Source organism: Falco biarmicus, chromosome 8, assembly GCF_023638135.1.
Source record: "Falco biarmicus isolate bFalBia1 chromosome 8, bFalBia1.pri, whole genome shotgun sequence".
Classification (NCBI taxonomy): Eukaryota; Metazoa; Chordata; class Aves; order Falconiformes; family Falconidae; genus Falco; species Falco biarmicus.
Window position 1 is genome coordinate 23,290,609 of NC_079295.1, and position 14,097 is coordinate 23,304,705.

General features: G+C 36.0%; 1 protein-coding gene across 1 annotated transcript in view; it reads left to right on the forward strand.

Moving 5' to 3' along the window:
* Positions 1-14,097, forward strand: part of LOC130154261 (sodium channel protein type 2 subunit alpha-like) — a 76,103-nt gene that overhangs the window by 15,868 nt on the left and 46,138 nt on the right. The window contains exons 2-4 of the mRNA XM_056350186.1: positions 10,899-11,214; positions 13,475-13,593; positions 13,958-14,047. Of these exons, the coding sequence (XP_056206161.1) occupies positions 10,942-11,214; positions 13,475-13,593; positions 13,958-14,047 (482 nt within the window). The 5' untranslated portion in view covers positions 10,899-10,941. The remainder of the gene's footprint in view (positions 1-10,898; positions 11,215-13,474; positions 13,594-13,957; positions 14,048-14,097) is intronic.

Consider the following 14,097-nt stretch of genomic DNA (forward strand, 5'->3'; position numbering starts at 1 on the left):
TCTGTCAGACATGGGGGTTCCCTCAGGCCAATGCAGAGGCTCAGCCATACACCCTCAAGAATTCTTTCTATGGAATAAGTAATTAATCTGAAATATTTTGCTTCTATTCCAGCTCTTCCTGTGTAATGTCTTGTTATCTAATGACTGATAAGAATTGACCAATCAGCAAATGTAGATTGTCTTCCAGGGCTATGGACAGAGCTCTGTAGGTATTAGTATGGTGATAGTACACTGCTAGCAATGTGAGGAGTGTGTTTTATAAACAAAACCAAGAAAAGCCGTATTGTCATTTTAGTCGACTCTGTGGACCCCAATAAATTTTTGATGATTATTGGAAAAATATATTTGACCATAAGAGGACATGGCTGTTAGCAGTACAACTGTATAACAAGGAAAAACTAAAGTTTATCAACAAAATAGGTTGTTGAAAACTTAGCCTATGTTTGATGTAATGGTCTTGCCAGGCTTTAGTTAGACTAGTGTATCATATGAATTAACTTGAAATGCCCCTTTTTTTAAAGGAGTCAATGTAGATAATAGAGGTGGGTTCACCTCTGTCCACTCACTACGATGTTTGCTGACATAATGTGCAGTGGGACCTAACTCCTCCTCCTAAATTTACTTAATGTTGAGTTTCTTACTCTCAAGGAGACTCATTTAGGAGTTCAAGTAATTTAAACATTTTAGGTAGGTCGTATATTTGCTTAGAAAGATAACTAATTCCTTGCTTGCTTACATTACATAGATACGAAGTTACAGCTGCTGGAGGTAAGAAATTCTGTTTGGGCCTCTCAAGGAAAGCAGAGTATGGGTAATCTGAAGAAGTGACCTGTTTCAGGGGAAATAATATCTGTAAGTGGGAAGTCACAAACCTCTTGTGTAATAATAGTTTGGATGCAGCGATCATTAGCTTTGTTATTTCGGATACTGCTGTTTGTAGATACCTTCCCTAGAACTAAAGCTCTCAATGAAGTGGAGGTATTTCAGAACTGTGGTTTGGGTGACCGGTTGACTTTGGCTGCAGTATAACACTGGGTTTCTCTATGTGACTTTGTTAAAGATGATAATTTACTCTAAGGTTGACGGATGCCTAGAGATTTCTGATGCTCAGGTTTTTTCATTTTTTGGGAAGACCCTCTGACTTGTTAATGCTTCAGTCCATTGCCTTTATTCACAGCCCTGAATTTTGGGAGATTTAACTGATACTTTCTCCTGTAATGTAGTGCTGGATGTAGGAATGGTAGAGTAGCTGTGGTTTGTTGTTTGGTTTGGTGTGTTTTTTTCTTTTGGTTTTCATTTTACAAAACAATAGTGAAAAAGATGTCTGACCACACTACAGTTTACCACAAGCTTAAAACTATCTTAGATTTTGCATGCAAACATGAGAATATTTAACACAGAGAAGTGTCATGGCTGTGGTTTTGCATTGAGACTTTTTGCAACAAAATGCAGATGTTACGCCAAATGTTATGTATCTTGTCTGCATGTGCATTTTATTTTGTTGGAAGTTTGCATTTTATGCATGGAAAAATGCCTCTGCTTTTCATTTAACATGTCCTTGAAACACATAACTTAATACGTTAAAATTACATTATCCTCATTTATATGCAACTGTAATACAAAGCAAATTCACCTCTTGTGAAAGTTGTCATTCTCCCATTAATTCAGAAATGAAATGTTGCTTGCTGTCTCCAAGTTTGTAATTTCCAAATTCAGTTTCTTTATTAATGTTTCCTCTTGATAAGAAAGACTGTGTGGGAGACCTTAACCATTTTGAAAAAAAAACCCTCAATTATGTTTTATCTCCTTCATATGTTAATGGAAATTGAGAGTGGCTTTGGAAAAAACTCATTTAACACTAGTCATGTAACATAATGCTGTATACAATTATGTTTATTCTTCTGCTGTGCGTAAAAGCAGAGTAGCTGAGCGCCTTCCAATAAATGGTCCATTATGCAAGAAGGATCAGCATCATCAGTTTTGGGTATTATTTTTAAATCTTTCATTATCATATATATGCTAAATAAGAATCCTTAAGAACTTCAGACCAAATTCTGGGTCTTAAATTTGTTGTTATGTACTTCCGGATAATAAATGATCTTGTGAACTTGAAAGAAACGTTTTTCCTATTTCTAAAGTGCAGTTCCTCGATTTCCTTGTACATATAGGTGAATATTAAGCTCTTACTCTGTGTATGAGTCCTGCTAAGGGCTGCACAGCTTTGTCAGGATCCCATCTGAAAAAAAAAAACCAACCCCCAAACTAATTTTTATTTACTTCTATTTCACACACACAAAAAAAGAGTATTGCTTGAAAAATATTCTTTTCAAGCAAAAATATTTTGGTTTTTTTTACTCATTGTAAAAATTGCATTATGCAATAAAACGTGAAGTGCCAGATGTGCTGATGATAATGCCATGACTGCAATCTGTAAGAATTTCATAAATGTCTGGATTTTTTGTAGGGAGAACATTTTAAAGCAAGACTTCTGCCTATTGTGGCAATTCTTTTCTTCACAATTTCATTTCAGGGATATGTGCTTTTCTTTTTCAGCTGGCATTTGTTCAGCAAAGCTGAAATCTGAGCCAGAGAGCTTCTGAAAAATTAATCTATAAGTACTGTAGTACTTTCTTCTTTTCTGAAAGTGTTTATTGACTTCTTGGAATCACTGCAGCAAATCAGTAGTGTAAGAGAAATCTAACTCTGTAAAGTAACTTGCAATGTTGTCATTTCCATTCTTGTTTTTCTTGTACTTTTGAGGTCTTATTCTGTGAGGCCAGATTATGTAGTTCTGAAAAAAAAAAAATATATTTGTCAGTGTTTTGTCTTTCTTTAAACATTTTTATTTCTTCCTTTAAATTTGAATGCTTAAGGAAACGGGCACCCTTCTGGAGAACTGTTTTCAGTTTCTTTTTAAACATCCTACTAAACCTGCCTTCTCTAAAATTTTCTCTGTTTCACAAGAATAAAAGTACTTTTTCCCTAACTTCTCTTGGTACAAAAGCTTTAGAGGGTTTAAATGATATAGGATCAAGTATATGATTTCTGGATAAAATACATTTTGGGTTTTTGTTTGTGGAATCTGGCAGTTACATCCTAAAGAGTTCCTATAGCTAAAGTGAGTAAGTGTATTCAGATTTGTAACTAAGCACAATTATTGGGTAGTAAGTACTTTGTGCGAAGGAAATAAATTTATCCTGTATGATAACTGCCCTTCTTTCATACTCTTTCAGCTACTGAATACAAGGAAACGAAACACTGCAAATACCGTGATTATTTGAAACTCCATATAAAAGAGTATTGTTTCATAGCTTAATCTCTAAGCAGCTACAATAGTTACAATGTGGTAGCTGTGGAGATAGTTTTTATCTTTTAAGCATCAAAACAAGGAGTTAAATCTGCAGGTAGAAATAGTATTTAAAAGCTTTAATGTTGTCTTTGCTACGAATTTATGTAGAAAAATTGTCGATCTTATAATCATAAAGGTCATCGTGTAATTAACTTTATGTCATCATCTCTGGTGTCATAAAAGACAAGTGTTTTGGAGTAAGGGTCACTCAGCACACATTATCAGCACTTTGTGTTGGAAACTGCCTGAAGTCTTGTCATAAACTGGCTTAATGACATATAAATACAGCATCAAATTGAAGGAGGAATCTGGAGAAGTGAGGAGAAAAAGAACCCAACACACTGATAATGAAACCTTGGAAGACTGAACACCAGGATTTACAAAAGCAAATCAGTCCCATCAAGTGACATAAACACAAAAAAAGTAAAAATAAGTTTCAGTGACTGATATAATTTCTTTGCCTCAAAGAAAAGGTTCACTGAATTAATATCACTAGATGAATATTTAAGAGATGAGCATTTTTTCAGGAAATACATGAAAGTGGAAGCACCAGTGTCTGATGGGCTATTGAAGTGAAGAATAGTCTTAGTGTAGGAGCAAATCTGATATAAACTTGTCTTCAGATTGTAAAAGAAATTAACGGTTAAAGGAAACTTTAAATTAAGATTATTATCCAGGGACTTGTCCACGTGACTTATGCAGACCTAACTAGAAGTAGGATCTTGAAATTTTGAGATGCATTTCTGTGGTCTGGAAAAATGTCATAGTAGCCAGTCATGTGAATGACAGAAATATCATACTTGCTAGAATAAAAATGTGCACATCACATTTCTGAAAATATAGAACATATTTTTCACTGGTTTCCATTGCATTGCCAGCAATAAAAAAAATTCAGTTTTGTATTTGCTATGTTTTGGCTCTGTTCCAGATTTTCTGTTTGATATATCTGTGATTGGATTGCTTGTTTGTGAGGACTGAATTTCCTGGATCTGCACTGGATGAATACATTTTCTGGTATAAAGGAAAGAGGCAGATAAGTTTGCCTAAGTGGTTGCAGATTCTGTAAATGGACTTGTATTGGAGGATTGTCTTTTTTAAGTTCAACTGTAACATTCTCTACCTTTTAAATAATTTTCTTTCATTTAATATTTTTCAAATATCTTCTGAGTATTACTATAAATTCACACACTGAAATCAGAGGTTACTGAACTGAAAACAACTACTTGGGAATAATTTTGGACAAAATATAGGTCATGTAGAGCGAGTTGCATATAAGAAGTTTAATCCCTAGAACCAAACAGAAATTCGTCAGTCTTCCGCAGGCATTTGTTTTAGTCTTTAAAATTATTTTCATGAGCAAGCCATAGAGCAAGAAGCAAATTATAAGTGAAGGACATGGCAAAATATTTTGTTAAAAATTAGTTGTCCCTCTTAGTGTTATTGTATTGCCACAGTCTCTTGCCGAGAAGCATCAGGGGTGAAATGTACCATAAGTCTAATTTATTCAGGCTCAGAGCAATCAATAATTCAGAAATGTTTTAGTTCTTATTGATGTTTAGCATTGTAAGTGGACAAACAGTGTATGTGCTGTTAGCATCTACACAGGAAATCGAGAGGAGAAGGACAAATACTAGATTTTTAACTGTTGATTAGAACAGATGCTTTTTAGATTAACCCATTTTTGTAACAACTCTCTGGATTTGTATTATAGCTGCTTCATGTTCTGCAAACAATCGCAGAATAGTAATATTGAAGTAACAGGGATAAAGCCAGCTCATTTTCTGTAGAAACTGTAAGTCTGAAGGTTGCCTCATTGAATATGACAATATACTAGTTAATAATATGTCTTAATTTATATAGTAAAATTAATTATCCCTGAAAAAAGGCCATGTGCTTTTATATAAACACATTGCAAAAAAAGAGCATAGCAAAGAAAATGTATGTAGATTTGCTTGTGACTCATCAAACTCAATTTGCCGAACTGAATCTCAATGTACATCTTCACCTGACTGTCACAGTAGTAACTTCTTTTTAATTTATTTTTACACATGAGACTTATATGGTTATTGGAACTTAGCAATTTCACCTGGCTTCTTTAGGGTGCTGAAAACTTTATTCAAGTTATTCAGGTAGCACTATGAAATGTATCATAGTACAGAGAACACTGAAAATAATATTTTAAAAATTCATCAGTATCTTATAGAATATAGAGTAGTAAGAGCAGATGTGTTGTTTCTGACTCTGAAAAATATGAAGATGGATAGACTATATCCTCTTTATTGAGGGTGGTTTGTTTTATGGTTTAGGTCTAACCCTGACCATTACTTTTTTTTAAAAAATGTTAAAATAAGCATTTTGTACATTCCTATAGAAAATGCAAACAATACTTTCATGATTTTCTTTTTTAGCCAGTGGATTCAAGCTCAAAACCTTGAATTTCTACCTGTAAAATAATACAGGATTAGATTTAATACAACTTCACGAAGAATATATTGGAGCTGCAATCTCTTTACATGTCAAGCCTAGAAAATGGAGTAATAAAAGAGATGTACTGTTTCTAAAATAACAAAAATATGACTCTTTGATATTTTGAAATACCTTTTTAATATGTATAAAAATGTAGAAAATTTTTATTACTCATTCAACCATATTCCATAAGAGTATATTAGTGTTTACTTTAGTATCATGTTGCTGTTGGCTCATTCCTGGACCAAGGAATTTCCTTGTAGTGCTGTGCTACTAGGTAGTCAGTGATATGCAGCAGTTGTCTGTAATCTTTCATCTGTAACTTGCTTTTTCTGTTCTGTTTGATGGAGAGAGTCTCCATTCAGGCTTATATGCACAATACAGCCATGCTGGATTAGAAGCTTATTTCTTAATAGCAAGCTGAGAAAGGAGGGTATATGTGATGGGTTTTGGGTTTTAGTGTCGGTGGATTATTTTGTGTGTGTGTGTGTGTGTATAAGCTTGCAGAAGGACCTTTGTGGGATTTTCGGAGGGGAAGGGTGTCAGTCTGTTTCTTCAGGATTCTTTCTCGTTTTCTGATTCGATTTGTTATTACCTCTTAGTTCATAATACAGAAGCTATCAGGATTGTGGAAAAGATAGGGAGAAAGTCTCAGTCATTAAACCAATCCATCTGTCTTCATAATATTTTTTTTTTTCCACTCAGTTTCTTTCTTGGATAAACTGATTTCCATGTCATAATGATATAAGTGGCATCAGTTTGCTCCGCAATGCTGCAGAGTTTGTATATTTGCAGTACTTCAAAAATGTCATGACAAGGAAATATGGTCACTGAACTGTAACTCAGGATGTGTTTAATAGGTGTGAGTTTTTTTGCAAGCATGGGTTGTGATTAGACTGCTAGGGTAAATCATTAACAGAAGAGACTCCTGTTACGTATTGCAAAAGAACTTTTTTCTGGTTTATGTTAACACCGAGATATGTGCGGCAGTCATTGGATATGGTGTCTCTAGAGAGAAATACTGGAGTTCATCTCAGCCCTAAGGATACCACTTAAGCCTTGCTGAATAAGCCAGTGGAATATGAACATGCAAGTGGAAAGATTGTTTTTCATTCTGATAACATCTGTAACAACTCGGAAAAACTGCTGTAAGGCTGTAGTGGTATTTGATAAAATGGACAGTCATGTACTTTTAGTTTTATGTGTTATAGACTTCTAAAGAGTAAATTTAGCCTAAATGCATAGACGGACATAACAGTGACATTTTTCAAGAACATGTTTGCTAACAAATATTTACTGCAGGCATCATATTCATTTTCTCTTACATTGCTAAAGTTGACTAGAAAACTGTTTTTAAAGTTTTATAAAGTATTTTTCCAGGTAATGAGAACATCCTCTGAAGGATTAGCTGAATGTTATAATTTGTCTTACTCTCTGAAAGTGTATCCCCTTTCTTTTTGTTGACATGTTTTTTTCTGCCCATTTTGTTTCTGAAGATAGTCATCAAAACACAAAGTTATGTTTTTTCTTAGACTGCCAAGCATGCCCCTACTTGTTTGTAGGTATGGTGGACTGGTCAGTGTTGTGCAGATGTGCCAAATAACCCTGTATTCTATTTAGCCCATAAAGGGCAGCATGACTGTAACAAGACAGCACCATGCGTACAGCTCCTGTTTTATTTGGATTTAAGGTAGAGGTTGTTCTAATGGCTGAAAGTCTTGCTCGCTTGTCTCTTCAGGCTCTAAAAGAGTTTGTGCAACCATCTAACTGTTTTAGATAATAACTAAATGTGTGTAGACTGATTACATATAGCTGCATATCTATTAATTGTAGTTTGCATCACTCAATACAGAGAAGATGAAGTCCTCGGAATCTGTTACAACACATACAGTATTTGTTAATATACCATATAGGACTATTTTTGGGGGGAAAACCTGTTATTTAATGCTGCTGGCACCTTAGTGTAGGAAAAAGCCCCTGCTAATAAGAACTTTCCTTGACTAAAAAAAAAAAAAAAAGATAGACATGGCTGCTCGCGCTAGGGAAACCCATGTGAATTTTCAGCTTACAAATAAAGAAGCAGATAATAAACATGCCCACATACCTGTTGTTTCTAGAAAACAGAGTTGTAAGCTAAATAGATGACCTAAGTACTGAAAGTATTATTTGGTACCCTTACTTTAGCCCTTAGGTAAAAATGAAGTTTATGGAACAGGATCCTGGTGTCCTTCCTTGTAAGACAGATCTGCCTTCCTTTTTGCTGGTGCGCGTTCCCTGGGTATTTAGAGCCACAGATATCATCCAGCTTTTGAATGAAATTTTACCTTTTGAGACTCAGCTGGTTCTCAGTCCAAGTGTGGCTGGGCAGATCTTCAGGCTCATTGGTGCTATGGATCTGAGTAGGGTTCACTGGAGAAGCATAAACAGCAATCAAATCTTTCATTTTAGAATGGTGAATCACTTTAAGATTGCACAGATGAAATTATTAATTTTTTAATGAATAAGGGAAGACTTGGCATTTTCAGGCTTTCTGTTCCAGAGAAAAAATATTTTTGTGTTTTCCTAAAGTGCTTTGTGGCTGACACGTAAAATGTCTGATTTCTATAGCTATTTATTAGGAAATTTCTCATCTCTTCACTAGCCTGTGCAAAGACCCGTTCTTTGTGTCTTTTATTGTGGTAAAGAGTTATTTGCCAAGCACTCAGAAGCTGTTAGCTCAACTGAAGAAGCAGGGATTTGATGTCTGTGCATACACTTAGCTGGCTAGTTTTGAGGAAGAGATGGCTTGTGTAACGTTAGGTTTTGCGTCCATGAGAACTTTGTTTCTGCTGGAAAATTGTTGAAAAACAGGAAATTTCCTCAACTAACACTGAATTGACCTAAAAGTTTCCATAGAAGAGACAGATTTCTGGGACTCATGGTGTCATGTATTAATTGACTTTGGAGCTGTTCCACTTCATCAAAAAGTACATTATCATTTTTTTTTTCCCTCCCAGCACACCCCTACTATTAAGCTCGCTCACACTTGTGATCAGACAAAAAAGGTACGTCTTTAGCCAGGTCTCATCTCCTGGGTGGAGCAGGCTGTCAGTGACATTTGTGGTGACAGAAGCCTATAGCAAATGGAGCAACTCATCTAAATCTCCTTCAAGGTTTTTCCTTTTGGGAATTAGGCCTCACAACACCCTGACCAGTGCTCATGATATTTCTGTACTGGGTGCCTGCGGCACCACCCATCCCGCTGAGGGGCTGCAGGGGCCTCTGCGAGGTGCAGCTGCGGCTGCCCTGCGCTGGGCACAGCTGAGCCCCTCAGCCATGGTGGTGGCGCCTGTGGGGAAAACACATCCAGAAAGGGGCAAAGCAGCACAGGCCAGTGTGAGGAAAGAAGTGTGAGAAACGTCTCTGTGAACACCAAGGTCAGGGAAGAAGGAGGGGCTCCAGGCGCTGGAGCAGAGATTCCTTGAGGTCGTGGTGAAGCAGGTATTTCCCTGCAGCCCATGGAAGGACGTGCCAGAACAGACACTTGCACTGTGGCCTGTGGAGGACACCATGCTGGAGCAGGTGGATGTTCTTTGAAGGAACCGCGTGGCATGTGGAGGGCCCATGCTGGAGCAGTCTTACCCTGCAGCCTGTGGGAAGGACCCATGCTGGAGCAGGGGAAGACATGAGGAGGAGGGAATGGCACAGAGGAACTGACCCCAGCCCATATTCCCCGTCCTCCTGGTGCCACTTGGGCGGGGAGGATGTATAGGAGTTGAAAATGGAGTGAAGTTGACTGGAAAAAAGAGGCAAGGTGGGGGAAAGTTGTTTTAGGTTTTTGTCCTTGTTTCTCACCTTCCAGATCTATTTTAATTGGCAATAAATTATTCTTCCCCAAGTTGAATATGTTTTGCCCATAGTGGTATTGGGTAAGTGATCTCCCTGTCTTTATCTCAAGGAGTGTGCTTTGTCACTTTGTTCTCCCCTCCCGACTTCCTTTTGTGGGGCAGAAGTGAGAGGGCAGCGGGCTGGGGGGCTGGCAGCCAGCCCAGCTCAGCCCTCCGCAGTGCTGGGCTGACAAAGCCTATGGCGCTTGCTAGTGTCAGCAAGCAGGACTGGGTTCCATTTTGTCTGTTCATAAAACTGTTTTTTTTCTGAAGATACTGCGCCCATGAGTGTTAACTGTACTCCCACTGTAAGAAGTAGAAACCTAGAAAGAAGTGATCTGTTATTGTTTGTTGTAATTGAATAAATTTATTCCTTTTAGATCTTTTGAAAGTATATTTGGCCTCAGAGAGAGTACTGTGACTTTGGGGAGAGTATGCTGTGGTTTTTGTATAAATCTAAACCCCTTCACCCACTGTAAGTTTCTTAGTTATGGAGCACAGCACCACCAAAGTTAAAATTAAAAATCACGAAGATGCAAGTCAGGAAACTCAAAAAGCAACAGACTAAAATTCAGCCCAATTGCTTTCTGCTTGTGCCTATGGCTTTAAATATAGAATGTGTTTATGTAGTACCTGTCTAATAGTATAATATTAATGTTAATTTAGTGTAACATAGTGTAAGCCACCAGATGGAGTAGTGTTGCCATCAGAAATGAAAGAGTAATAGAAAGGGCGTGGTTTTTTCTTCTACTTTTGTAAGTTGCAGGGTTTTTTAGGTACTGTGCCAACTTGATGTATAAATCTGTATGTTAGAAGTTGTAACCATTGATTGCAGTACATAGCCGTGTTTAACACATTTCTTACTTTATCACAATAAGGTGTCTTTTAATGTTTAGGCTAGGGAATAGTGAATTATTTTTTTTTCCTTTTTTTCTTGTTGTGAAGTTTGTATTAACCTGAGTTAAGAAACTATGCAAATTTTGATTTTTTTTGTTCCTTTCACTTTTTTCTTTACCTCATAACTTGTATCTGTTTGATATGTTGTTACTGGTAGCTAATTTTCTATCAAGTATCTGACAATTAATGCAAATACTTCTTGCTACAATGCTTTAGAATTAGAAAAGGGACAGATGATGACTTACCAAAAGCTTTTATTTGAGGGTTTTTGTTGCTGTTGCCCTCTATTATCTGTTTCTTTTTTTCTCATGTTCTCCTAGGATCTTCTTGCACAAGAGCATTTAGAGTCTGCAGAATGCAAAGATGGCACAGGCAATGCTGGTACCACCAGGATGTGACAGCTTCTTCTATTTCACCAAAGAATCTCTTGCAGCTATTGAAAAACGTATTGCTGATGAAGCATCTCATTGTGACAAAGACGAGCATAAAGATGATGGTGGTCATGAAGAAGATCACCCAAAGCCAAGGAATGACTTAGAGGCAGGAAAGACACTGCCATTTATTTATGGTGATATTCCTCCGGGAATGGTCTCTGAGCCCCTGGAGGACCTGGATCCATACTATATCAATAAAAAAGTAAGTGGTTTATATTGAGTGTATTTAGAACACTCCTGTTGAACTATAAAGTGATAAATGCTCTGGTGTGGAGGTAGTCAGAAGCCATGGTAGAAAGTATTACACAGTATGTGATGACATGTTAATTATTTTGAATACACTATAAATAAGGCTGTAACTCTTCTGCTTAAGTTGCTTTTTTAAAAAAAGAGCTTTTAATGTCTAAGATTTCCTTATGATCTTATTTTGAGTTAGTGGATTTTGCATTAGAAGTCTTTTAATTGCTTCAAATCTCATTGAATACAGAAGCATTTGAAAACTTCCTCTCTGACTGGCTACTCTGTTCCTGGGGTCTCCAGGAAATACAGACAATACCTGAGATCTAGTTTAGTAGGGTGCTCTTTGGACAAAGTGCTCATTCAGTCATATGCTGAAACAATCAACTGTCGAATAGTCCTTGAAATCTCATGGAAATACCTGTTTTACAAAAAATTAAATGTTAAACTGTGTTTGACTAGGGAGGGACATAATTAAAAAAAGAAAATATTATTATCACATATTGCCAACTTAATGTGATGTGGTTTCAGTGTACTGGTAACAGCTTGTCACTTACAGATGTGAGTTCTTTATGCTAGAGTTTGCTTCAGGACCACTGGAACTGTTCTGAGTCTCATGGGGAGGATTTGATTTTTCTGGCCAGTTACGTTTTTCCTGATAATTTTAAAAATCAGGATGATTTATTTTAATACCAATTCCCCAGCAAGTAATCACTCCCTGCACTACCCCATGACGAACATGAAGACAGTGCTCTGGTAGGAGAATTTGTGGTCATATGCCTTCAATAACAGTATGTCGCAGAGCAATGATATTCTTGAAAGTGTATGCATCATGGCTTTTATAATCACTTTACATCTGTGTGGATTCAAAATTTTCCCAGAAATAAAAAAGAGGATTTGTGGATCAGTGTCAGTTTAGCAAAACAGCATAAAAATAACATTCATGTGATAAGCCTTATTCACTTCTCCCGTGGGACTGAGTGTAAAGACTAAAGCTGTGTACTTTGTGTTTCAGTATTGGGTCTGTGGTACAACCCCATACAGATTTGAAGACAAAATCTAGATTTATATATGTGTACTGCAATGTGACTTGGTTTCTTATATAGATACAATGATAACAAAAGGAGGAAGGAGCAAGGGTGATGACTTCAGCAAGTACAGATGAAGAAAAGATGCTTTTACGTAGTCGTGAGATGTGGAGTGATGTTCAGAATGGAAGGCAAAATTGAGTTTACATTAAAAAGGCAGTACAAAATAAGCAGCCAGTTGTTATTTTATTGTGCAAATTAATAAATCGATTGTTGAATTAGAAACATAGAACAGGTTTCTTTGTTCAAGAGATCAGTGTTTTGCATGTAAGGGACCAAAGAGCTATATTATCTGTAGGAAGCAACTACGTTAAAGCAGTGGGGTTTTTTTCTAGTGGAGGCCGTTGAAGACTAATAATCAGATGTAAGGTTTTTTAGTTATTTTAGTTTTTGTTGTTTCAACTTCATGAACGCTATCAAATGATCTATTTCTTTTACAATAGAATATCATTAGAAAACAGAAAGATTCAATGTTAAAACTTGCTTATTTCCAGATATTAGCCTTTTGGGTTCAATCATAAGATGTAGTTTGAATTAAGATTTCATTAGATGACATTTTCATTGTGTCTTCTAGTCAAAATAAAAAATTGTTGCATAGATGGTACTAGTGATGAGTGTACAAGCAATAAAAGCAGTAAAGCCTTTAAAAGCCAAGGATGTCCCACCTCAGAAGCAGTTTTAAAGTGCTGAAATGGTTAAATAGTTGCTCATAAGTGTTAAAAAATGGTTAGTTAGGTGCTTTGTTTTGCATTGCCAGCTTTGGTCTGAAGTGTAAATAATATAGTTGTATTAAGTTTAAATGTTAAAAAAGACAATATTTAAATTATATTTTTAATGTAATTAGATAATTCTAGAAAATGATGAAATGCAGGTTTTCTTTAAGATCACAAAGGCAAAGAATGTGTGGTGTTCAGTTTTCATTGCTCATGTAAAAATTTAGAATCTGATATTTGCTTGTATAATTCTGCAGAAATTTGGCTACTCATATCTGTGTAAGTGCAGCTTCTATTTATGGCAAGATTGCTAACATGTATCCTTAATTTCCTATTTCCTCTATTTCCTATTCCCCCTCCCCCCTTCCCTCCCCCTTGGTGTGTTTTGTTGGGGTTTTTTTTGTTTTGTTTTGTTTTTTAAAAGACATTTATAGTATTGAATAAAGGGAAGACAATCTTCAGGTTCAGTGCCACACCTGCCTTGTACCTTTTATCTCCTTTCAATATTATTCGAAGAACGGCTATTAAGATTTTAGTTCATTCATATCCTTTTCAAGTGGTTTGTTAAAAATGATTACTGGTCTTTTAAAATATTTAATAACAGTGTTTTTTTTGGTTTAGTGTTTAAATGTGTTCATGTACTTAATTCTTTCTCTCAAAATGAATCAAAACTAAGATTTGTCACTTTAGCCCTGTGATTAAATTCTAAGGAAAAGATGCACAGCATGTGTACCTAGATTACATTGTTAGTGGTATAGTCATCATTTTTGTGAAACATCTTTACATTATTTATGACACTGCTAGTGATAATAAACTGATTTTTATCATACAGCCTGGTCAATTCCTCATGTTTTGTTTGATGCAAATTCAGCATTAAAAAGGAGTATGTTCCTTAACTAGAGTCAACATTGTTTAGCATGCTCATTATGCTCACTATTTTGACAAACTGTATATTTATGACATGGAAGAACCTTCCAGAGTGGACAAAGAATGTAGAGTAAGTATACTTAAATTATCTAATATTTTTTTCAGTGGTTTAAAAATGAA